The sequence below is a fragment of the Hakea prostrata genome, chromosome 5 (genome assembly GCF_041222555.1).
Source record: "Hakea prostrata isolate BN-2017 chromosome 5, UWA_Hpros_2, whole genome shotgun sequence".
Classification (NCBI taxonomy): domain Eukaryota; kingdom Viridiplantae; phylum Streptophyta; class Magnoliopsida; order Proteales; family Proteaceae; genus Hakea; species Hakea prostrata.
This window is the reverse complement of record NC_142604.1, coordinates 14,076,773-14,104,358: the sequence shown is the minus strand read 5'-3', so window position 1 is coordinate 14,104,358 and position 27,586 is coordinate 14,076,773. Positions and strand designations below refer to the sequence as shown.

The following is a 27,586-nucleotide window of genomic DNA, read 5'->3' as shown; positions in this document are numbered from 1 at the left end:
CTATGCTATGAATGAGGTCATCTTGTTGATGGGCAATGGTGGATGGTAAGAGAAGATTTTGTAACTTGTGGAATCCATACATTTTCACAGATAATGTTGGGTTCAAGTTGTTTGATAATGGGAGCAAAGATAAAACGGAAATGTAGTCTTTATAAAGTGCATGTCTTTTCCATGTCCTTGTTGCTTGCTGATTTAGGCTTCTGTATGTCACTTACCAATAGCAAGAGCTCTCCAAAAAGTTTGATTTATGAGTTTGGAATCTGGTTTCTTCTGTCTCTCCACTTCCAAGGGTAGAGGATAACACAACCCTAACCCACCAGAAAAAGAAAAGATTCTAATTGTTCTGCAATTTGATTGGACAGTTAGGTCATGTGTCTTTCATAGTCAATGCAATTGAGGCCATCATTCATTACCATGACAAACATGACAGTGATTGTGAAACAATTCTGAGCACAATTTGGGAGTCTGTATAACAGTGACATTCAACCCTGTGCCAAAAGAAAATTTCCACCTTTGATTCTGCATTGTTCCCAAGGATGAATTACAACTTGAATTACATGAATGAATAATTTTAAACAATAAATAAAGATACAAACCTTTCGACCGATGCAACTTTAACTTTTCAGCACATTTATATCAAGCAAGTCTGCCACAAACCTTGTGATCGATGTAACTTTTAACTTCACCACATGCATATCAAGCTCTGTGTGCCACATTTTTATATGACAGATCTCTTGCTCCTTGTGTACTGAGTACAGTTGCAGGTTATCACTCCTTGATCGTACACCGTTCTAACATTGAGTTAGTATTTCAGCTCCATCCTCCGTAATCAGTAACGTGTGCTCAAATTGTGCAGACAGACTTCCATCTTCTGTAACGACAGTCCAGTTATCATCCCACATAACTGGGTTGATGCTTCCAATTGTCAGCATTGGCTCTGCAAAAAAGTATGCATGAAGTTAGCAAAACCAACCATGTGTACTTCACTGTTTACCATCTACCTCTCCCAGACCCTGTTTCTTCAGAAGCCTTATGGGTTCTGCCCAAAGGCATGCAAATATGTTTTGAAATCATTGGGTAGTTCATAGACAACTTACATATAGTTACTCACTTACTCCCATGTAAGTCCTACATTTATCCAGAATTTGAGAGCCATCTGACCCATGAATTGGGAATTATTGGTGCTCTCTTGAATAACTAAATTATATTCACATAAAGATTCTACGTTTTGTCACACCTAGTTACAGAAGATCCAACCGCTGGATCAGCTTGATCTTTGATGGGATTGAACAGCATAGTTAGGGGTCTAATAATCCTAATCTCAGCCCCATCTGACCATTGGATTCTGAAATAACTGACCGTCTATCTTCTTTCCTGTTGTTTGCTTACTGAGATTGTTTCTGTTTTGCGGTCATGGGTTCTCTTACTCTTACCTTGGCTACTCCAGAATGCGTTACTTCTTATCTGATGTAATAGCAGGAATTACACACCAAAGGACCATCTCAGATTTTAACATTGCATGTAATGATGTCAAGCTCTGGTGCACTTTCTAGTACATTATTCAATGTTTACCTAAATTATCCACATTTCTTTCAAACCACAATCAGTTTACACTTTACACAACCACAAAGAGCAGCCAAAATTCCTTGGTATAAATGTAGAATGCCTCTTTCACGAAGGATCAGAATATCATAGGCAAAAGGAAAATAAACTAAGAACATAAAGGATGAAATTCAGGTAGATAATTTAACCAAATAAAATTACAATAAAGATAATATAAAACATAATATAATACCGATAGTGAATGTCTGCCCCAAGACCATCCGCCCTCCTTCATTGTTTCCTACAAGGAACTATTGTTAGATTAAACTATACTAAAATAATAAACAATAAAAAGAAAGTAAGTAATTATAGTTAAGCAGCCACGACATTTTTTGGTTGTGCAAGCTATGATACAAGAACAAGTGATGATGTATTCCGCTGATGGAATTTTCTTAAGGCCTTTCCAACAACCACAAGAAGAGTTATATCATTTATTCTGTATCCCTTGGTGGTTGTGTCCTTGTGTTATAATCCTGCTTAACAATGACTTTTCTTTCAAAGCTAGCCGGATAACTTTTCAGTCCCCTGATAGAAAATTAATTCTCAATGAAATTACCAAATAAGCTGATACATGCAAAGATGCGCTACTGCATTTCCTGGTGTTCGACAAAAGCTCTGGCAGCTCCAGACTTGATCACAGGATTAGTATCCACTGGGGTTATCTTGTTCTGTTCCAAGGGACCCTAGATTTTCAGGTGGAAGACAGCTAGAGTCTCTCATGAGTCATGGCTGAAATGCAAAAGACATCTATTTTATGTTTGGGGTCGACATGCAAAACAGAAATCAAGGATGAAGGGTTCATTGGATTATGGCGTTTTTTCCATAAAAGAGAGGACTAAACTCATGCCAATCCTTCTGATATTGCATTGAAACTAGATATATGTCGCATGGATGTACAGACAATAGACAAACCATGAAAACCTTGTATCAAGTGTTGCATTCTTTTGGGTTTCATTATAGCATAAAGCTTGTTTGAGCATAGTAGTAGATCTCCTTTTGGGAGGAAAAAAGTAGTCTAATAACCAAGGGGGCAAAAAAAGCAAGGTTATTTAAATCAATTGACTCCTTAAGAGGTTTCAATAAGAAAATCCCACTATGGCATCATGTCAAACACAAATTAAGAACAAAAAGTAAAATGTGCTACCATGTTCTGATGTTACTCACTAAAGTGTAGGATAACTGGATCTGCATGAAAAACTCGTCCCACACCATGGCCAACAAATTGTCGGACAACGCCATAGCGATATTTGTCTGCATGATCACTTCAAAAAACACCAATTGTGAGGATGCTAAATGGATTTTTTTTTTTTTTTTTTTAATTTCTTTTTAACTTTCAGGTTTCTGATTATCTTATAAGCATGGAAAGGTTGATATAACAACTATGTAAGTCACTTTTTTTTTTTTGGGTAGAAAAAGGGGTGTTAGTTGACAGCAACAGAATCTGTACAAAAGGGAATATATTGTACAGAAGAAAATGCACCAAGCTATATATTAAAGGGAAAAATGAAGATAAAGCTCCATAAGGGAAAAAATAAAACAGTTTACTCAAAACGATCCAAATCACAAGATGAAATTTTTCAGGAAGAAACTCCAGAAAGAGAAAAAAATAAAATAAAAATAAACGACATCATCATAGCCTTACCCCCAATTAAATGTGGTTGTAGCCTTGGAAGACCTAAGGATGATAGCCTTAGATCGACTAAGGGGCGGGTTGACTAGGATCTTATATGAACCAGCCAATTCAAGTATCAAGCCCAGTTTGTTTTAGTATATCCAGGTAGAGACAACCTGTGAAAACCTACATATGTAATTATCTCTCATCAATCACTTGAGGATTCAATGCAATTTATCTATGTCCAATATCCATTACATGCTGCCATGGCATGACTAGGTCTTTCTTCTTTTCTGTTCAAACCTCCATAACAGTCTTGATGGAAGCCTTACATTGATAAGGATCAACAAAGGGCCAATTGCCAAAATCTAAAAACCAGAACCATCTCTAAGTCTAAAAATTAGAGCTTGGATTTGCTGAATTCAGAATTTAGGATTTTAAGGTTTACAGATGGAAATTGGTGTTAGAGTTTGGATTAAACTATAGTAGGGGGAAAAAGGTTATGCTATCCAAAAATCAGTCAAAGTTGAAGGTTAAAATATAATGAGATTTGGTCTTCCTGGAAGTTGGTTGGAGCAAATTCTAGCTTCCAGCTGGTCAGATTGTAACTAAATTTTAATGGTTCAATTAGGAGGGTATGAGAATGATATGGTCCAAACATGGAAGGTTTCCAATGATCAGATGCAAAGTAATTGAAAAATTACAGAATTGAGAACTTAAGGATGAAATTAGAAACTTCGGGCTTATGATGGTTAGCTGAGGCAGCAAGGTAGACCAAATGTAGCTTACAATTGAATCAATTACAATGGTGGATTGGGCTGCAGGTGGATCCGTACGAATTGAGGTCTCCAAAAATGAAAACTAAAATTAAATGCACAAAGAAAGGGTTGGGGCCTTGATCTCTTGCTGAGCAGGTGACTTTGCAAGTTATGATCATGCTTGGCTGATCAGAGATGAAGAGCGTCCAACAACCAAAGCAAGAATAAGGTCCTAGACCTCAACATCATTGGAGTTCCAAACTCCAATACTAGATCTCACCAGGAGAGGAGGCAGTGGGGTTCTCAAAGCTCACAAAAAACAATTCAGTTCATAAACAGTCTTTATTCTTCCCAATCAATGGGGAATGAGTATGTACTGAAACAGCTTTAAAAACTTGTCAATATAAAAATAGAGAATAGCTAAATCAATTCCTAGTTGGTGTCACCAACAAACTTCCAATTCCATTTCTACCCAAGGGGAAGTTTCTAACTTCTAGCTTCCCATGTAATTGACTTAAATTAACTCTTAAAGTGATGTGAATTTCACTGGTTAAATGGCCTCTAAAATATAATTAAACTAACTAGAAGAATTTAATTTCTCGCACCACTTGGTTTACATGTTTTAGGCCCCGTGGGCCTGTTACCAAGTAACCCATGGAAAGAAGGATCCAACCCCTAATCAATCCTAGGCTTATTCCACTAATTAATAGCCCAATTTGATGGTGGATCTGCAGATTCTCTCTTCGGTGGAATCTTCCATGCCTCTTCGCTGATTCTTCTCCCTAGCTTTCCATTTCTTTCATTTTCCCATAAAGAGTGTTCCACGTGCATGTAAGGATATTATTCCATAATGGGAGTGCACAATACGTGTAAAAGGGTCAATTCCATTCCATAATTGGCATAAACAGTAGGGATAAAATGAAAAGTGAGATAGGGATAGATTCCATTCCATAATGGGCGTAGTAGGGGTAAAATAAGGAGTGATAGGGATCAATTCCATGCATGGAAAGAAATCTCATTCTCACCTACATGGAAAGTAGTTGGCTAGGATTGCGTTTTGTTAGGATTATGTCAAGGTTAAATTAAGGAGAAGAAAGGGATATTTATTTATTATTTTTTTTTGGGGGGGGGGGGGGGGGGGTGGTGGATTAAATAAGTGTCTATTTTGGGCAAGCTTGTTTGCAGTAAGGGGAAGACCCTTGGGGCATTTTAAAACGTGTAATTGGATCTGAGGAGTCTTGTAATGGAGTCCGGTCGCTAAGTTAATGCATTGGTCATTACCATTCTGTCTTTAGATCTTGTTAATGCAATCTGAATGCTGTCTCTGTGTGTGTGAGTGAATTGGGTTGCTGCAAAGAGTGGCTTTTGGTGTTCAACCGGTTGACATTATTGGGATCCTAACAGTGCACAAGGTTCTGCATTTAGCAGGGTCTGGGGAATGTCAGACGTACATAGCCTTACAAGTGTTCAGAAAGTGACTTGACAGATGCCCTGAGCACAACCTTTTGTTCTTTCCCCCATGTTTCTATTATTTACTGTTGAGATCTTTTCCTGCTAGGAGATAATATTGGGGCTGTGAAGAAAGAGCTGTGGCTTCATCACTCCACTTTGGCATGGGATTCTGGGCAGTTAGTGCTTCCTTAGGTGACCCAACCCATTGGTCCTTGTCTCTAGTCCCTAACTATTATAAAAATTCTAGAAATTATTCTGTTCACTTTATTTTGGATTTTATGAATTGGTGTGGGCTAGTGACAACCAAATTAGGGCTTTGGAATGCTAGGCTGCACCAGAGGCATAACCAGAAGCTACAGTAACAAGATGAACATGTCATTGTAGAACAGAGGACAGCAAGCACAAATAATCATATTCTTCTCCATTAATAAAATCAAATATATCCTCAAAATCATAATTCCAAACAAACAGAAAAAGAGAGCAGAAGCCAAAAAACTGCCTTACTGTATGGTTTTGCCAATTTTCTTGAACTCCACCCCTGGTGCACAAACTGATATGGCCTTATGCAGACATTCCTTCGTTACCTAGAGCTCAGCTAAAAAGAATCAATTTTGATTTTCAAAATCTGAATCACAGGCAGTACTGAAAATTCTAAAACAGCTGTAACTGTAATTCCCCAGATAATATGACTAAACATGTAAGAATTTTCTTTTTTTAATTATTGCTATTTCAATTTCTGATGGCTCCCAAAAGTTTGACCAAAAGGCCAGCTATGCTTGGTAAGATCCCAAAGTCAAGACTATAAAATACCAACTGTCAGGAAATCACACAGCATAAAAACTCCAGTCTAATCTGATGTTGTACATTAATGGTCAGGAAACTGTCTACAGATTCAAATACAAGGAAAAACTTCTCTTATGAAGAAAACTGAAACATTTAACCAGCAGCAAGATGAGAATGACAACTACCAACAAAATAAAATATAATAAAGTGAAGAAAATATTATGATAAAGGGAATGATCATTTTTTTGGGGGGGAATTATACATAAGGGAATGCAAGAAGATACAAGAAGCAATGAGGGAGAAAGATGGGGGAGCTTCCCAGACTAAGCTAGCCTAGGAGTAATCAGTAGAGAACGATACAGACCCAACAAAAACAATAAGCCTGCTCCTCACGGACTCCAAAAGGGGCTCTGGTATGAGGAGAGAATTTGGAGCTGACAGCCTTGCAGATGGCCTTACAATCCGGTCAAGAGATCTTGATTGGCAGCCCATCTACATATGTACCCTACGTCACTACCCAAAATTGAATAATACATGCACCAAACATCAGTCTCCGAGCTATATCGGCAATTGAAGAGTCACAAAAGGAACGCGTGAACAATGTCACTCAGCATCAAAAGGTTAGGGTGTCTACTACAGTGCCAAATGGCAGTGAGGGCTCAAAACTAGATAGGCTTGGTGAAAGGACAGGAAAAGAAAAGGCAGTGAATATCTTCATCCTCAAAGCAAATAATGCAGAAGGGAGCACTTGGATACAAAGTGAATAAAGAGAGATCGAGAAGCAAAGCATTGGGAAGAGCTTTCCAGACAGAGATGGCCTGATGATGGATGTAGCCTTTGAGACAGAGTAAGTTTGCCCAGTGAATCTTAGGGGAGGGGGTGCAGACATGGTGCTAGGTAGAAGTAGTAGAGATGTTATTCTAGAAGGAAGCCAAAGGAACTTGTCAGATAGTGGAGTTGATGTGAACACAAGGCCCCCTTGGCCGAATCCCCAAGTGGGGCCCTTAGGATGACTCCAAGAAACCACCATAACCTGGCCGAACAGCTTTTTGGGGGTATTTTGGGCATTTTGCCCCTTATTTTTATTCTGGAATTATCCCCAGAATTTTTCTGAATTTTAGTTGAGTCCAAATGAGTAAGTTATGTCAAGTTTGGTTTGGTTTGAAGAGTTTTTTTTATTATTTAAATTTGTTTTGGATGAGTTCTAAGTTATCTTAATTAGCATGTGCTTTTCAAGTTAACTTAAATTTTAATTAAGCATGTGTGTTTAGTAGGTTCCAAATCTATGGTCGAGGTCTTTAAATAATTGGATTCCATTTTAAGTGTTATGGTCAAGAAGTGGGATCCTTCTCCATTAGGGAATCCCAACCCAAGTTAAGAGTGTTCTTGAAGGCTATAAATAGCCCTTAGTTCATTGTAATCTTCAGTTTTGATTGAATAAAGATTTTCAGTATTTATTGCCAAAGTGTGGCAGGGTTCCTTTGAGGGGAACCCTGCAGTTGTCTATTGAGAGCATTCTAAGCTTCAGCATTTATTCATCAATTGCATTCTTCAAGTATTCAAGTATTCAATCACAGCAGTCAAGCTTACAGCAGCCTTCAAGCCTTCGACCAGCAGCCCCAAGTAGGTACAGAGCTTCATCCACCCCTCCCCTCCCTTCCTTCTTGTCCACAGCCCCACCTCACCACTCCCCCTTCCCTGAGCAATCCTAGAAAACCACCCCAACCCCATCATAACTACTCCCTCTCCCTTCCCCTTCAGTAACAGAAAAGCCCTACCCCTCCCCTAGCAACTGTAGGCCACTCCCCCTTTCCCTTTCTTCCTGCAATAGCAGAAGCCCCATCCCCTGTTAGATCTGCCTCCCCGCCCCCTTTTACACCCATTTCCCCTTCCCTTGGGATCACACCTAGTCCTAGAACCTAGCCCTGTCATTACTTTCCCAATTAAATCTAATTCCCTTCATCCAGAAAATTTCTACCACTTCATCTTCTTCCTTGGAAGAATTCTGCAGAATTTGAAACTTCAGAAATTCAACCCCCTTACAGTTACAGACCTTCGCCACATCCAAGAATACCTAAAACCTAGGTTCTGAAAAGCAGAACAGGCTCACAATCAGTTCTGAACTGCAAGACAGTAAGACCCCTCCCCTTCCTAACCCTAGCTGAAACTACCCTAACCCTAAGTTTGACTGTTAGTTCAATTTCAGATCTGAAACATCTATTACAGCAGGGCTTTACAAACCTTAGAAGACCGTAAAACCTCATGATTCAGCCTTCCTATTCGCTGGAGTTTCCCAGGCAGACCTAATTCTAGGGAAATTACGTCAATACCCCTAGCCCTATATCCCGGTTTACATCAAGAATGGGGGCAGCAAGGAGAAGGGAAGGAGGGGTTAAAGCAAGGCAAGCCCCACACGCAGCCGCCGGGGGGGGGGGGTCCAGGCCCTATTGACAATGAAGGAGGAGAAGGGTTATCTTTAGGCATGGTGAATGCATAGACTAGTTTAGCACTAACCACATGGTATAGGATACCAAGAGGGTGCTAGGGGTAAAACCAGAAGGAGATATTGGAGCCATTAGTAATCGAGGAGTGGCAGAAAGAGCCAAAAGACGAAGATAAAATATGGATCTTCTAACCCAGGAGAGTTAGAGGCAAGAGTGGCAGTCTAGACGGAATCTTTCTTGAGGAGATAAGAATAAACCCAGTTGACCTAAATGGAGTCATATTCAGAAGAAATTAGAAGAGAGATTTCAAGAAATGGCGGATCTATTCACTCTATCAATAACCGAGCCGGATCTGGTGTATCATAAGGGATTTGCCTTTTCTATTGATTCCTACGGATTGGATCCAAAAAAAATTCTTGAATGAGGTATTCAACTCCAGGGATTTTACAAATGAGTTTGAGGAGCTCAACAAATTGTAACCTCTTATTCTATGAATATTGACACATCTAGACATGGATAAAAAAATGTTGGACCAACTAGTGGGATGAAGGAATTTAGATGTTTCTTGACTTTTTCAGAAAAAGCTACTGAAGAGAGATTCCATGGCTTTGATTATGGTTTCAAAAAGGATGAAGATTCCACACCAATATATGCAGGAAGATGGGGGATTTATTTGATCAATGCTAATCTATCCACCTAGAAGAGGAGTTCTCCTTTCCAGAGCTAGAGTTTCTTGTAGATGAGGTCAAGCATCGGAATGCGGTGGTGGCCTCGGAGATGGGTGGGGATGAGAGGAAGCCCAATGTATTTGATACGGAGGAAGCCAAAGGTGAATCTTGTGATATGAAGGAGGGAGGAGGTGAGGGCTTTAGAGATGCTGGATAGGATGATCTTGCATGTTAATCTGAAGCACAAAAAACAGCAAACCACCAACAGCCCGGGAAGTTGGTTTGGTCATAAGGAACCAAGACACAAGTCAGCAGGCTCAATTTTAAGGCCCCACTATCTACAAGGGAAATGGGTTAACTAATTAGCTTTATGCTTCCTATATTAAAAATCGATTTTATAAGCCAAAGCATGAGGTATTTGAGTCCTCAATGAGATTGGGCATTAGATTCGGCCATGAGAGTTGTGAGACAAAAATTTCGGGATTAGTAGCGCTAGCAGCAAGCTCAAGAAGGGTATTCTGGGGTTAAGTTTTTGTTTTTGTTTTGTTTTCCCTTGGATGCCCTAGATTACTTTATATGCTGGGTTAGAGGGGACAGTGGAACTTACTTTTACTCCAAGGATTGTGCAGCCATGATGTCTTACTTTTACGCCAAGGATTATGCAGCCATGTTGTTAATCTTCTTTGTCCTTTTCATCTATTCTTTAGATGGCATAGAAGAAATGTTGTAAGGTGTTAAAACACTTTCTTTGGATCTTGTTCACCTTTCTGAGTCTTTGATCAAGGGTTTGCAATTCTCAATATACACTGATTTTTAGAGAGCAAGTCATGATCAAATGAAAGAACTAGGTCTCTCTATTGTGGTTGATAGTTGGAATTGACACAGGTCTCAGAAATCAATATTTGGTTATAAGTTTCAGATCAATTTATGTCAAAGTCAATTGTCTCATGTTCCCCCCTGCAGCAACTCTTGGTCTATTTGGTATTACTCTGAATGGAGTTTTTTCTGGTTTATTGAGGATCAGCTGATTCAGCTTTACCCTGAATAAATTTTTATGTGAAAAATGAAAAATTTCTGGTGACTTTCTGTAGGTTCAACGGATAGTACAACGGTTGTGGTGACTGAGGTTGTCTTTTTTTTTCTCCAATCGAATCACAGAAAAGAAATTGCAAGGAGCTAATAATTTTCAGCAATAAAGGAAGATAGTTCACTTGATGTGACATATACCAAGATACACCAATAAAACTGCTACTCCTGAATGAAAAAGAGAAAACTGCTCTTGGTTCACTTTTTGAAGCAAATAACAGCAGCAGCCAGTCATTGATTGGATTCATGGAGACAATAATCACTAACAGGATCATTAAAGGTACAAAATGGTAATTATGTCCTATTACATTAGAAGCAACACATAATTATTTATCAATACATACAGCTACCTTAGGATAATTATTCCAGAAATCTACCTGAACTAGGTTTTTGGCTTCTTCATCGACATCTCCACAAAGAAAAGTTGCTGATGTATCACCATGAAAACCCTTCATATGAAAGCCAGAAACACATCAATGAATAGAATCTTGAAACAGAAGAGAGCAGTAGAACATGTTTTATAATAATACCACTGACATCTAGGTGACCAGATAAATTGCTAAAACAATAGGTGCATTAATTGAATAATATTAATTAGAAACCAAAAGTCCTTGCAAACGTCAATATACTCTTTTAATATTTGGTTGGCCCCCACCTAATACAAAAGGTTCAACATTTCAGCAGTGAAATACTTTGGTTTCAACTTTGGTCAAAATGAAATGGCCTGCGCTTAACCTAATATATAACAAGTGTCATGTCAAAATAAAATCATTTGACCAATCAAATTTCTTAGAATCAAGAAAACAAGGGCAATTTAATTGCTTACAAATAAGATTATATTTTCCAAAAACAATACAACCGAATGTAAGATCAGGTATACCATGAAAATGACCAAATTCAAGAACAGTATAAACTGAGTGTCGATTTTAATTGTTACAAACTTCCAACGGCTTGCTTCATCAGTTCTGTTGTCTTCTAGTATTACATTACTTTTTGATGATTGGAAGTGGCTTATATTGATTTTTTATGACTAGATATGTCACACCCATATTTTGCCAAACCGGAATGCAACAGTGGGAACACTTACCAATCTGCTTCCAGATCAAACCAAGATCAGATTGCAGTATATTCCCATTCGTCACAAGAATCAACCACAGCACACCAACAGGGTTAGACCATTAATAACAAAAAATAACTAAGGGCAAAGGCAAATAGGGAAACCTGTGTTATTCCATTCTTGCCACATGCACACATATATACACCACCTCAAAATTGGGCAGCATCACAAAGACATACTCATTGCCGCCCCTGAACAGGTGTCATACACGAAAGAGAAATAACACAGCTCCCATGACATAGTCCCTTACTACTCATTGACAAACCATAATCCATAACTCACACTGGTATCAACCGTACCCAAGTCCACTACATCTCCATATACCACACACGGTATAAGTGGATCTACTATAGGCACAAACGTCGCATACACAGTCATGTCCATGATCAGCGTCTTCAAGTAGTGTAGGATCTAAGGCAGATACACACATATAAAAGTGAGCTCACAGAGCTTAGTGAGGGGAATATCTAAAGAGCAAACACAACAATATATCATGATGACATGATGCACAAACATATGCTCTAGCCCACAAATGCCTAGGTCCATGAGAGTTAAGTGCTACTCTGGTCACAATGCAATATTCTTCCATTACGGGGTAATTTCATATCATTTTCACAATACCCCAAATATCATCAATATCATCAAAGGTCTCACATCGCCCATCATAATCACATATCCACAAGAATACCACTGGACCGTTGGGCTACTCACATTTCACCCCAGATAGCCACATGGGGCACACACATAAGCTGGGCTACTCGAATTTCACCCTGGGCTACTCACATTTCACCCACACCCCCATTACTAACTCCCTATTGGCAAGGGAAGTAGCACTGGGATATGAACTCTAGCCATGCAATCTACCATGATGAGTATGTAGGGTCCAAGGTATGTTCTGTGTCCCATACCACAGTTATACAGCTAACCTTGTGTGCAATATAAAATCAGAGCAAAGATGTAGTCCATTTAATTATAATTAATTCATTTCATACCCATCATCATTAGAGTAGTGATTGTTGTAGGAATGCTGAATGTATAGTCCATGAGTGTAACATCCATCATACACTCCCACGAGTGTAGTACCCATAACTGTAATATTCATCATACACTCCCATGAGTGTAATATCCATCATACACTCCCACTAGTGTATCATCCATGAGTGTACCATCCATCATACACTCCCATGAGAGGACTATCTATGAGTGTAACATCCATCACATACTCCCATCACAGTGAGCAATCATACACTCAAGACATCCCTCGCACCATCACCACTGGGCATGTATGAATCCACAATTTGTCCTTATTATCATTCCATTTATATATATACAATGCAACAATGTAAAATGCCATGCTATACATGCCCTAATTGCATCAATTTACACACAATATATGCATGCTCATATGACCAAAGGAAATAATGCAAAGATCCATGATGCATGAGATTCCTAAATTTCCACTCACCGATTACTTGCTGAATCGCGATTCTCCTCTATCTGAAAGCAATTCTTGATCGATTCAGCACCTAAGTTAATGAGCACACAAAGTTAGTGTAGGTTAGGCAGAATCCCACACTTGAGCCCATCCTTCACACATTGGGAGACACCCCAACTTTCGAGTCCGGTCAAGGTCTGATTATAGTGTTAGGCCATTCCAGCCAAGTCTTATGCCGAGGACCACCTTGGATTGGCATTGGCATGGATACCCGGTCTAGAGCCCCATGAGTGTAGGATCTCAGTGTGTGTAAGATCGACTCAACCAGATCATACATTCACAACCTACACTCCTTACTGTTTAGGGTTTCCGATACGAATCTGATTGGGGTCTTTCCTATAGACTACAACCATGAGTCTCAACTTGTCCAGGTTCCCATCAATTGTAATTTCAGGGGCTATTTTCATGGTGAACTCTCTTAATAGGCATAATTCTACATGGGTCTCGATTGAATTACCAACTTATTCCTGGATCTTATAGATCAAGATGTGAATTAGACAAAAAGAAGGGGTATTTTAGGCCATACTTGAATCTAGGGATTGCCTTAGCCATATCACATGCAACATCTTCCTTTTTCTCTCTCTTCTCCAATGAGTGTAGCTTCTCTTAAAACACTCTCTAACGATTAACTTCTCTCAACACACTCTCTCTCTTCCTTCACTCCTATTTATAGTTCTACGTACAACCCTTATCTTAATAGTATCTCACATATATAATATCACATGTCATTTGAGATTAATATATATATATATATATATATATATTATCATAAAATATTATAAGTAATGATTACCATTTGAAATTTTTATCATTACTATATTATTTCATATTGCAACTTATCATAAATCACCACCCACATTCAAAATCTCACACCTTGCCCACTATGTGGGGCTTAGTGGTGAGAAAGTGGGTGGTGGGAGGTGAGGTGTCCCACCTCTTGCCACCTCAAGCTTAGCCCATAAATGCATCCCAATCTTATCTCTTGTACCTTAATTAAATTAACTCTAATTTGATCTCTCACGACATGTGGCTTTTCCACCTATTTAAATATACCTATAGTTTATGTATCTTTAATAACCTATGGTCCAAACAACGTACGGTCCCACTTAATTCTCGCACAGGCCTATCTTTGAGTTCAATTATTGGTACCTACAGGTTCAGAAAATTGTACTGATCATTTCCCTGTATTTGGGTTAGTCTGATTTCATCGAACGTGGAATCTATAGGCATTACTAGAGTTTGGCCAAATATGGATTTAGGGTAACCTTTATTATTCTTTTAACTCAATTACAGTATCTTTAGTTATTTTAGGATGTTGATACCCTTTTTGTGATTTGGGCTGATGCATTGTTATTAGAGTCGACACCAAAAAGATTATTTTATTATTATGCTTATGTCGAGAACACGAGACATTTAAAACTTAAATTTCTAAATAATCGAATTTGTATCTCTTTGGAATGAGTTTCCTATTAGGGGTATCCGGTGGTTCACTCACCGGTTTAGTGAGGTCGACCCAAGGTTCCTTGGTTCGAGTTGGTTTGTTAATGAAAAATCAATAGTTCAGACTAGACTGGAATTCCGGGGTGCGGGTGTTACAAGATATGGCTTAACGTTGGTTTTTGATGATAGAAGCTACATGTTGTGACATACTAAATGGGGGTTTGGGGGAGGGTTGGTCGTGGTTTCCTAGGTAAGGCCACCTTGTGACCTTAGTGCTCAATAACCCCCTCCACCTCTTTGGATCACCTAGGTGCGTTGATAACTGTGCATCTAGAGTGACGATTTGGTATACTTGAACAAGATTTGATGCAGATTCAAACTATGGGGTTAAGCTTTTCTTTCCTTCAGCCAATTTTTGCAAAGAAGTGGATGAATCAGTTGTTGGGCTTTGAATTTTATATATCAGATATAGTAGGCTAATCTTTCGCTCCATAGACTCAAATTTCCTGTTTTAAAATAATCCCTTTACTTCTTCTTGTTTAGAAAAAAAAGATTTTCTAGAAACAAAATTCTATTAAAAAATTGGGTCAACGTATGTTGTGTGGTCTGATTGGAGGGGTAAGTGTGTGATGCCATGTGATGTAAGCACAAACCCTCCCCCTCCCCGAAACCCTGGTTTGGGCCCCAAGGCCCAGCCAAGATAGTGGAATTAGGGCTGGCTGAACCCCTGTAGGGGCAGTTTGGCCATTTTCCTTCGTGATTAGTTGATAATTTTATTTCCAGAATATTTGTTTATTTTTCTGAGTCCAATTCAATTTTGAAAGTCTATGTTTGAGTTAGTTATTTGAGTCTAGTGCCATCGGGAATCTATTTTAAATAAAGGTTCCCTACAGATAATTAGGTTTTTTTTTTTTTTTTTTTGGTACTGGTGCTTTTTTATAATACTAGAAATGAAATGCCGTCCGCAAGGGTCGAACTCAATACCTCTCCATTGAGAAGTATGGATCTTTACCACTCAACAAATCCTGCATTGGCGATAATTAGGTCTTTTAGTATAAGTTAGATTCTTTAAATTATGCGGCTGTTATTTAACAAAGTGTAAAGGGGATCCAAACCTAAAAAGGAAACCCTAGTTGAGTCTATTTCTATTTCCTAGTTAGAGTCGAATTCTTTCTTTCTTGAAGTAAGGCTATAAATAAGTCATTCCTCTCATCGTAAAGGTAAACTGAATTGAATACAGATTGGAGACTCCTGTGGAAAAAAAAATTGTGGTCTTCTTGGGAGGGCCACAGTGGAATTCAGCATTCTTTCTTCAATTTCAGCTGCCTTCTTCAAGATCCAGCAGCTTTCTTCCATCAACAGCAGCCTCGCAAGTGCAACACCCCTGGCCCCTTCCCCTTCCTCCTACCTCCATCACAGCCCTCCCCTTCCTCTTCCCTTTATTGTGCAGGCCCTAGGAACCCATCCCCTCCCTTTGCAGCCCCCTAAATCCCCTCCACCCATCGCAGCCCCTTAGATCCCCTCCCCCACCCCCTGCGATACCTCTAACCCACTCCCCACCACCCCCAACCCTTGCAGCACCCCCTCTCCCCCTTCTTTCTCTCCCAGCCCCCTCTCTTTCCCCTTCCCAGACTTGCAGCAAGTCCAAAAATAGAAGGAAAAAGAAAAACGAAAGAGAGAGAAAAAGAAAAGAAAAGAAAATTTCTAGAAAGATTGCCCAAGATCCAAGAATCCTCTTCCAAGATCTCCAAGAACCTATCCAATACCCAACTGCAGGTTTTCCTAGAAATCTCACATCTCTTTTGATAAACCCTTTCCCTCCCCTATTGATTTTAGGTCTCAAACACTACCCGTATTTACCCAAATTATTTCATTCTTCTTCCCCATCAACCCTAGGGTACTTTTTAGTCTCCCAAAATCATCCCATGGGATATTGTTAAAACCCTAATATCTCACAAACCTTCCCATAGCTCTTCCTGAGTATTCCTTGTTACCCTAAGTCAACCCATTAGAGTTTTGGTGATTATTTGTTGGATCAATAATTAGATTCTAGGCTAATCCTAAATTCTACGGAAATATTTCAAGAAACCCTAACCCTAGAACTAGGTTACATCACCGTGTCAAAGTGATTTCTTTACCTCAATATCCATAACATATTACTGAGAAGCTAGACACTATAGGGAAACACGGGGGAGGAGTGGGACCATGGATTACGCGTCAATAAATGTGTATCTAGCAGCAAAGGAAGGATTTGAGGAGCACATTGAGAGGAGTCATTGTAATGTATGATGGTTGGACTAACCTACTGAAACTCCATCACTAATCTCACGCTATGTTATAATGGTAAGCTTTGTGTTCCTCAAGTTGGTGCATGCCATGCTTCCTAGGAGAAGAAGGATGCAAAATCTATATACAAGTTTTTAAATGAGGTGGTCCAATAAATAGGGATAGAGAACATTGTCTACGTGTGACGGACAAAGCTAGTGATTTCAACAAGGTGGGGGGGGGGGGGGGGGGAGAAAGGTGAACAACTAAATGTGTTTTGGACCCATATGCAGCCCATTCCAATGAATTCATGCCAAAGGACAGATGAAGAAGTCATTGGTATGAGGCAAGTTGAGAGACAAGGGATAACCAAATTTGTGTACATTGATATTGCCCTACAGATGCTCATCGAATATACTTGTCTTGAAGAGCTTTGAGGCAAAGAAGCCAAAGCTTAGACTTGTGTTCGCTTCAAAGGAATAGTTCGGTTTAAGAGAGTCAGGTTCTCCAGGATGTATAGGAGCCCAGTCAACCACATCCACAGTGTAGGATTATTATTATTATTATTATTATTATTATTATTATTATTATTTTGGGTAATACCCAATGAGCAGTTGGCATGACATGAAGGTCATTCTATTTCTTGAGCCATTTAAGGTCTTATGCATGGTCAACTCCAAGAAGAAGCCAACCCTTCAACATCTCTATGATAGGAGTAGTTCTGGCATGAGATGAAGGACAATCTTTCTTGAGCCATTGAAGGTCTTAAGCATAGTCACTTCCAAGAAGTAGCCAACCCTACAACATTTCTATGCTGGGAGCTAACTCAGATGATACAAGACCATTGGGAGAGGTAAATAATGCATCCAATATAATAGAGATATGAGATATCATGAACCATGAGCCCCCTAACTGAACGTACTCCAAGTATCTATGACTCAACAATTACACCATTTTCTATGGTACCAATTTTGGAACATACATACGAAGAATCTTAATGTCCAAAGTAAAAGAAGCTCTCAGGAGGATGAACGTAGGCAAGGCACAAAGTCCTAATGAAATCCCAATAATAGTACAAAAGAGCTTAGGAACCTATGTGTTAGGTTGGCTGACCAAGTTGTTTAATAAGATTATGAGCACAAGGAAAATGCCGAATGAATGGAGAAGCATTGTGGTTCCAATTTACAAAAATAAAGGAGATAGTCAAAGTTGTAATAACTATAGAGGCATAAAACTTATGAGTCATACTATAAAATTATGAAAAAGAGTGATTGAAACCCATTTCAAACAAGTAACCACCATTACGGAAAACCAATTTGGCTTTATGCTAGAAGATCTAGATGTAACTTAAGTTCTCGGCTAGTTTTCAGGATGCTCTCAAAGTGAACCAGCTAACATATAATTAATCCTTGGAAAGCTCTATCTCAAATTTTAGTAACCCACATGGAAAGGAAATCGGGATAAGGTAGCTAGGATGGATGTAGAAGTTTAAGGTCTCAACAAGATGGGATAGGATTGAGTTAGGGTTTTAATTATACCCACAATGGTTTTAGTGAAGAAAATGGAGAAGACTTAGGGTAACAAAGATCCCTAGTGAGTTGGGTCTATCTGGGAAATTTTCTTATGTATGGAAAGAATAGGGAAGGATAGGGTTTTAGCAAATTCCAAAGTGGGATGGTGGATTGGAGAAGATATGGTTTTGGGATATCTAGACAAAACCCTAGGTAAGTTGGGGTGGGAGTGGGAAGCCGGTAGTTAGGGGAAAGAGACAAACTGGGAATTCTTGAATCCTTGATTTTTCTTTCTTCATTCTTGATCTTTCCTTTTCCTTGCTTTCTTCTTCCTTCTTTTCTTTCTTTCTCTTCTTTTCTCTTCTTTTCTTTTCCCAAGCTCCTCCAAGATCAAGAAGAAAGGAAGGAAGAGGGGGGAAGGACTGGGGAAACGTTGTGGGTGGGAGGAAACAAGAGGAGGGGAGCGGGCTTGCTGCCACAAGGGAGAAAGAATGGTAGGGGTGATTGTGCAGGGGTTAGGGAGGGAATGAGAGTAGGGAAAGTGGCTGGGGGTTCACTTACTTCTTGTTGGAGTGGACTGTTACACTCTTAGGGCAGTATAAGGTTGCTAGGCTGTTGCAAGAGAGAGCTTGAAGAAGAAGATGACAATTGCTAAAGTTAATTCACACTCAGCCACGCGGATCCTTCTTGGAACCCACAACTTTGATTATTTCAATGCTTAAATCTTATTAATCCAATATAAATTGTAATGCTGGGAATGGGGCCTTTAAATAGCAAATTACAAATAAGGGAAAACACTTGGACTCAAACTAATTAACTAAAAGACTTGGACTCTAATTGGGAATCCAATTTGGATTGGGAATCCTTTAACAACTCAGTAACTAAACAACTTAAAGGGCCTGGGGGGTCTCTCTTAAGGACCACAAAAATTACCAAATAAAATAGCAATTATCTAGAAGGAAAATAGATTACAACTAGGACTCCCACATGGACTAAGATGCTTCAATAACTTGACCATGATATAAGCAACTAAAAAAAGAAAAGTAGATCTTGACTCTTAATAGGACATAAAATCTAACTAAACTTGTGAGACTTCAAGGAGGGGGTGTGAAAATGACCAAACTACCCTTAGGCCATTTGGTCAGTCTGGTTGCCGTATGTCCAGGGGGCTGTTTTGGGCACAATTTTCAAGCCTCCTGACCCTAGTTACATTAGATCTACAATGAAAGCTATTTACCTTATTAGGAGACTTATGGAAACGTATAAAGAATGTAGGAAGGATATCATATGCTCTTTATTAACCTAGAAAAAGCTTGTGATAGAGTCTCTAGAGCATTAATTTGGCAAGTACTAGCAAAAAGAAACGTTGCAAGTAAATATGTGAACATAGCTGAAGATATTTATGATGGTTCAGTGACGAGTGTAAGAACAGTGGGGTGACAAGGAGGTGAATTAAACTTGGGCTACATCAAGGATGGGCTTTAAGCCCATAGTTATTTGCACTTATAATGAATAAATTAATCAAAGATATTCAAGATGAGATTCATTGGTCTATGCTTTCAGCTAATGATATTGGTTTGATAAATGAGACACAAGTAGGGATTAACACCAAGTTAGAATCATGGAGAGCAACTTTGGGATCAAAAGACTTTAAATTAAGTAGGATTGTAGAACAACGACAAAATATCTAGTGTGTAACTTTGGTCTTGATCGGACAAATGATGAGATGGTGAAATTTGATGAGAAAGAGATTCTACAAAGCACTTATTTTAGGTAGCTTGGCTCAATAATAACAATAATAAAAGTTGATATAGAAGATGATGTTTCCCAAAGGATTAAAATAGGATGGATGACATGGAGAAGCGCGTCCAAGATCTTGTGTGATCGATGTGTTCCTTTAAAACTCAAAGGAAAATTCTATAAGATCGTCGTAAAACCAGCAATGATGTATGGTGTGGAGTATTGGGCAGCTAAAAAGCATCATATAGATAAACTCAATGTGACAAAAATGAGGATGCTAAGATGAATAAGTGGTAAAAACTGTAAAACTAGAAATGATAAGATAAGTTATGATCATACTAGAGTTGGTCTGGGAGTAGCTTGATAAATGATAAGCTACAAGAAAGTCAATTCAGGTGGCACGGCCACGTTCAACGAGAGGCCTGCAAATGCCTTTGTACGATTCAATGCAGATTGAAGGAATTAGCAAAACTAGGGGCAGACCTAAGAGAAAGGATATGCATAGTTAGGCCTTGTACCTAGCATGGCCTCAAATAGAGCTGATTGCACTGCAAGAAATTCATGTAGCCGATCCCATTTAGTTGGGACAAGGCTTATTGCTGTTGTTGTGTTGTTATTGGTTTAGGTACCTACTTATTAGTCTAAGTGACTTTCTTATTAAGCTTTGGGCTTAATTAGGTAAGAGTAGACTTGAGTTATATTTTTGTGATTCTCTTTTGGTTTATTATAAATATATGAGTTGGTTGGTAACGTAGAACACAAATTCTACTGCCTAGCGCCATTCTCCATTGTTTTCTCTTCTTATCTCTCAATCTCTCTTTCTTCTTCCCTTTACTAGTACTGGTTACAGATTGTCAGATTCTGGGGTTGTTTACACACTACATAAGGCTGGTGAATTTTTCTTTTTACCACCTAAGTCGAATTAACTTCCATATGTAATTTCATATGCAATGAAAAGAAGAGATGTGTTCAATAACCAGAAACCAATCAATCAATTATTGGTTACACTTGATCGATCAAAGACTACAAAATTAAAATAATTCAGAAAAAGAACAGGTTAACTAAAATCGGTTCAACAGCTTATTAAATTCATTAATCTATGTGCTTAAAACTCACAAGTACCAGAAGAACTTACATTCAAATAAACCGTGACATCAATATTGATTATATCACCATCCTGCAAATTGAAATAGGGCTTAATGAACCTTGATGTAAAGTACAGATCAGTAACCACATAACAGAGAATCGACTCCAATGTAAAGCAGAATGGACCTCAAGGGCACATGAGTCTGGTATCCCATGGCAAATACATTCATTAACTGACGTACAAACACTCTTTGGAAAGCCACCATAGCCAAGAGGTGAAGGGTATGCTCCATTATCAATAATCATTTGGTGAACTGCTTGATCAATTTCATCAGTTTTTACACCTGGCTGTCAAAAGAAAAAAGAATCAATAAGTTATGGATTAAAGTAAATTGGCCCACAGAAAATTAATAAAAACAATCTACAGAACTGTCTGAACTCTCATCTTTGTTCTGTAAGCAATTAGTCATCAACATCAGAAATCAGGATGAAAATGTTAGAACCTCATCCCCAGTGAAAGAGAGAGAATTCAAATTGCTGGACTCTATGCCCAACCATTCACTAGTGTAAGCATTTGAAATGCCATTCAGAACCCATACATAGGCAGATACACAACTAACCTAGATAATAACAGGGGACATTCATAGAAGAATGAATGGATGAATAGGCAACTACAGATTTACAGTCAAACATAGGAGGACACCAAACAAGCCCCTGAAAGTATCCACCAAAAGTTTTTTTCACTACAGATTCCTATAATATACAGTTTGTGGTATCATGACCACCTAACCCATCTTACTAGCTATTCAGATGCTGTAATTGAATTGGATTCAGAATTATGACAAGGTATACTTAGAATTAAATGGATTTGGTACAGATTGGATCTGATTTGTCTTATGGGAAGGTTTCTCCTGCGCCACAGCAGAGGCTACATGGGCAGGTGAGATGCAACAAAGGCCAGAGAAGAGAGGGGTACTAGCAGAGATTATGCCATTTATCTTATTAACTTCATAGTAAATACACAAAAGCTAGCGTGCAATTTCTATTTCTTGATGTGACATGAATAGAGCTTTAATTATAAATACTTAAACAAGTGATGCAGATCCAGGACCAAATTAGGTTCTTTTTCTTATGAATAGGCCTAGGGTTGGGTCATATAGGTATTGGGTCTTCATTTTATGGGTTACAAAGGTAACTAGACAACCTGATATACCTAAAACATGGTTACAAAAGCCAATTACCAAGATCTCCCATACTTAGTTTGTTTCAGTCCTTTACTATGCTTTTAACTGAACCATGGTTCAATTGATTCAATTGCTTTAATTTCTGGTCCAATTTAATTTAAAGGCGGATAAGTCATTTTATATTTTAGTTAGCTATCAGGATTTATTTTCTATTTAAAGTTCTAGTGACCAAGTGCTATTTCACTTAGAAATCCTAGTTCTATCCTAAGTGTTAAGTCCTAGTTTAATTTGGCTTTCAAGTCTTATTTCAAGGTCTTCAAAAAACGTAAAGCCATATATAGACCGCCGCATCGACTGGGAAGACTACAGATTGAGTATTGAGAGTTTGCTTCAGTTCTACGTGTTTTCTCTTTGAGAATTGTCTGTTCAGAAATGGTTGGACTGGTTATTTGGTGAGTAACATCCGAAGGCCTGGGATTCTTAGAGAGTAACATCCAAGGAGGTTTCTATCAAGGTTCTTGGTAAGTGATATCTAGGTTCCTATTGTGGCTGAGTTATCAGCCTTCAAAACTCCACTCCAGTTCCTTCACAATCAACTACAAGCCTTCCCCTCCCCCCCCCCCCCCCTTTTCTAATTCCCAAACTGTCTCCTCAAAATTAGCCATCCAAATCCAACCAAACTTGAGAGGATCCTACCACCGCATCTTTGCATACATTCCCTCCAAATTTCAGCTCATTATGACAATCCTAATCCTAGAATCCATCATTTTTTTTATTGAAAGCCTAATTCTTCACCTAAAAATCATGTATTCTCATAATTTCATAACCAAACAACCCAAAGACACTTAACTTTGTGAGCATCATACCCCTCCATGCATCCTACACTTGAGCCAAGCTTCATTATATTCTAACACCTCTAGGTCTCCCAAAAAAAAAAAAAAACCCCAAAAATTACCCCATATCACCTCATTCCAAGAAACCCCTCTTGTTGCTAACACATACACCATCTGAAACTATTTGTACCATCCATCTCATTATCTACATGACTAACCTCAGTCAAAAGCCCATTTGGGACCATACAGAAAAACCTTCACAAATGCACCATAGCCTAATCTACTAAACTTAACTGGATGGTGCTACATCATTTAGGCTGGTATTCTACCTAAGGAATTAGCCTAAGTTAGAAACATATTTCACCTCAATTGAATAAGGGTACACCATTTAGGTTTGAAAACTGGAACGCCAGCTTATGTTAACAAGTTTCTAACTTCACATGTAACCACTAATGTTTGATATTTTGGCCAAAATGGGCAAAATTTGGTTAAAAAAGTTTAGGTTTTGATGGACTTCAAAATGAAATCACAAGTAAAATACAATATTTGATCAGGAGGAACAATATATTAATGATCAGAAATGTCAAAATTTTAATTGAAATAATATAGAAGTCAAATTCGTTCACATAAAATACCAAATTTTGAATTGAAGAGTCAAAATCGGCAAGAAGGAAATGATTTGAATTTGGTAGAGCACTTCCAATGTGTAAGTTTGGGGGATTCAAACTCCTCTCTCTTTCTAACTCCCATGACAAGATTACAAAAAATATTTGGGTTGAAAATTTCGAGATGCCACAAAAGGCTAAACTTATCATTTTAATTCAATTTTTAATTCAATTCATGCACAATTTGAATGCTTTCAAAATAAGGTATTAGACAAACTCCACTTAAAAATTTCATTTTTCTTCTTCTTATTTATTTTTTAGTCATTTAATCCACATTCATTCATATACGTGTTTAAACAAGTGTTACTTAAGATTTCATTTGAACATTCACGGTAATTCCTTATTTGTGTTTATTTTCAATACTTTTTGTCAAATGTCGACCATTTCAACATACTTCATCCATTGTGATAATTATCTTCATTTCTACAAAAAACCTACCCTATTGAAATCTGATGCCTTTAAAAAACCATGAGGTGGAGGGGTTGGAGAGTGCCTGGTGATTAACTCCTTCAATCCCCCAACTCCAGTAGGCTTAAAGCAAAAACCCTGTCTTAATGCTGAAACAGCGAGGACCAGTAGCAACTGGCAATAATAATAATGATAGTAACTGCAGAAATATTTGTAACTAAGAATTGGACCAGGCAGGTCTTAAGTGACCATGTCAGCATATATTTAAAACTTGCATTGTCAAATGGGGGTTAAGTGATGATGGATCAATACATGCGACAAAAATTTTCAAGAAATTTTCACAATAGAAATGGTTCACCTTAACTAAAGTTCCAGCATACTCCAAGACTTGTGCTGCAAGCCTACCAGAGGCTCTCATATACTCTATTCCCTTCTCATCATGGACTTCAAAACCACTGGAAATTCCAGGTGGTTGTCGCGAATTAACATACGGGGGCTTTGGTATATGATCTGGAACAGGTCGACGAGGAGATAGTTTTCCAGGGCGTAGACGTTTCCTTTTAGTGTTCGCCAAGTCAACCTGGTTTCTGCTAATTTAAAAAAACAAATCAGCTCCCATCCACTGCATTGGTGTATAGGTTTACACACAGGAATGGAAGTAACAAGTGACGCACAGTGAGGAATGAAGATGCATTTTCTACCATTACTTCTAGGAGTTGAATTCCAATGCCCTTCAATTTTGATACTAAAATATTTATATACCCAAACAGACATCCAAGAACACCTTTCAATTTCTTCCAAAATGTTAAGGCTAGAAATTATCGTCGTTTTTAATCTAACAAATTCAGCGAACCCAATAAGAGTATAAGATGGTGATTATATATTAACATCTTCAAAGCAAAGAGAACATGTTCTCCAGAGTCCAGAGCTTTTGTGGCTCGTTTGTGATAGCCCACAACTCGTATCATATAATGCCATGTCTGTGGCTGCAAATGGGAAAAGGCCGATGGAAGTCGTATTATCCAACCTAACTTATTGTCTTGTAAATATGCAAGATTTAAGCAATGGTTCATTGGATGGTCAAGCCTCTATCATGTGCTTTGCCTTTCCATGTATCCAAACTCACAACAAGTGGCAGCTTCAATGGTTAGCATTTCTGCTTGTGCAACTCCAACCCCAATAGTTTTAAGTTAAGCTTTGACAGTCCACCTATGGCCTGTGGCAACAGTAACTCAGCATCATCAAGGGAACCTTAGAAAGTCCACCATTTGGGGATGATGATTGTGAACTCATATGGAACAAACTCCACCATTTGGGCATGATGATTGTGAAGCCATATGGAACAAACTAAGTTTCTAATAATAAGACCAATAATTGGGGATCGTCAAAATGACGATCAGGTCAAGAGTGCAATGTAATCATTCAAGACTTCATCAATGGTGAAGTGTCTCTATAACTTGGGATTTCACAAACTGCTACATAGTGTATGTGTGTGTATATATGGATTAAGAGTGTGTGTGAGTGTGTGTGTGTGTGAGAGAGAGAGAGAGGGAAAGAGAGATAAATGAAGTACCTCTTATTGAATAGAAGATCACCTAAGCCAGAAAACCCTCTTGAAGACCGCATCAATACGTGTTTAGATCCTGATAGTATAAATTAAAACATGAGGATATAAAGCTCATAGTAAATCATCAATACCCATAAAGAAAAACCATGCAGAAACCCAGATGTAGTTCGGCTGCATAGAACCAGCTACAGGTGTAGGGATATACCAGCACTAAAATTGTGGGAGTTGTAACCCTAAATGAGATTCAGTAGTGACCCACATAGGGATTTAGCTGTGAATCCCAGTTTGGGATCCTGCTTAGCATCTAGCTTATAATTTGGAAGCTTAGTAGCATTGGGAATCATAATTAGACTTTGAATTTCTATTTCTTTCTACCCAGCCAAGAGGCCATATATAGGTAACAGCTCCTAAGAGCCACCCATGATTTACAGCATAAGAATTTTGATTGAGCACATAGTGACAGAACAATTCTCTTCTCCATCCCCTTTAATTGAATTCTTCAAGCACCACACAAATATGCCACATTCGAACCCATGTTTGAATTGAAATTGAGATATTGATGCAAGTTCTTCCCTTTTGAATAAGATAGATTCATATCTGAAAGAGGTTGACAATAAGTTCTTTCAAAATTGACTATTTGCCCCTCTATTAGGGGTGTTCCATAAATTTCTGCGATCGAGTAAATAGCTCTACGAACAAATGGATCGGATCGAATTGGAAAATGGAAAGATTTGTATAAGTTATATGTTTTGCCACAGACAGAGTTCAAAAAGATCAAATCTTTGATGATTCCATCATACATGATAGAGTTGCGAAAACTTCTGGATAGGTATCCTACATCTGAACTGAATTCTTTCTGGTTAAAGAATCTCTTTCTTGTTGCTGGGGAACAATTAGAAGATTCTATAAAAGAAATACAGAGTTCTGGCGGCAACATGCTATTGAAGCCTTTTTTTTATCTATTGGCTGGTCCTTCTCTACAACAAACCAAGGACTTCTTCAGCGTCCAAGCTGCTGTTCTGAGGCTTTTCAACAAACAGTAAGTTGAATCATCCCCAACCCAAATTATTCTTCTCCTAAAAACAAAAGCTGTATAAACATACCCAAGCGAAACAGGTGTTGTACATACATAACATTCCACCCTTCCAACTGGGAAACCCAGCCAAACATTCATAATCTATCCACCAAAGTGAAATTATAAAACGTGGATCATGAAAAAGTTTGGATGTTTAACACCAAGCATTAATTTTTACAAACATTCTTAATGCCTACACTCTATCCAGAGTTAACTGATACCGGATTATTCGTGAAGCAACTCCTAGTAGACCCCAAGTATGGCAGACATATAATGCAGCTACTACCTAACAAACCCGATTCCAAGTAATTATTTTTAATCGATAAATCATGAAATATAAACCCAACAATATTAACTCTATTTCATCCAGTACATATCTAGCGAATCCAATAGCACCTTTTTTTTTTCTTCTTCTAAATCATAAAATAGGTTCAGCAAACATGTATTCCGTGATTCTGTTCACCCAAATAGAAGTACTGAAAAACAATTAATTCACAGAAAGCAAGGAGAAGGAGATAAACGAACCTGGGTTATATCCAAAAACTTGGTGAAGAGGCTGTACAGGTTGAATGAAATGAACCCCAAAGAAAGAAGAAATGAGACGGGATTGCAGAGGCGATGTGCAGACCATTTTTGTCTGCTAGAGGTTCTTTCTCTCTTCGCTCCCAATCTCTCCACTTAGTAAGTACCTGCGGAATTGCCACACAGTATTTTTTTCTTTTTTTTTTTTGGAATGAGGTTCATACGGGCATTGCCACACAGTATTGAACTAAGTTACGCAGCAAGAAGAACCTT

At 38.4% G+C, this 27,586-nt stretch overlaps 1 protein-coding gene across 3 annotated transcripts; it reads right to left on the bottom strand.

The window, feature by feature from the left end:
• MAP1D (methionine aminopeptidase 1D) lies at positions 1 to 27,586 on the bottom strand. Of its 3 annotated transcripts, XR_016173393.1 has the most exons (11): positions 27,317 to 27,586; positions 25,723 to 25,792; positions 24,508 to 24,739; positions 21,246 to 21,407; positions 21,109 to 21,150; positions 10,783 to 10,854; positions 5,929 to 6,008; positions 2,767 to 2,864; positions 1,796 to 1,843; positions 597 to 937; positions 1 to 519 (listed from the first exon to the last, which is right to left on the bottom strand). XR_016173393.1 is itself a non-coding variant. In XM_089154937.1 (10 exons), the coding sequence occupies exons 1-10, from the start codon at positions 27,420 to 27,422 to the stop codon at positions 792 to 794; spliced, it is 1,056 nt and encodes a 351-aa protein (XP_089011063.1). In that variant the 5' UTR covers positions 27,423 to 27,586; the 3' UTR covers positions 1 to 791. The 3 variants fall into 3 exon arrangements, 2 of the variants coding, with proteins under 2 accessions (XP_089011063.1, XP_089011064.1); XM_089154937.1 differs by having other exon boundaries at positions 1 to 937; XM_089154938.1 differs by having other exon boundaries at positions 3 to 937; positions 24,508 to 24,736; positions 27,317 to 27,585.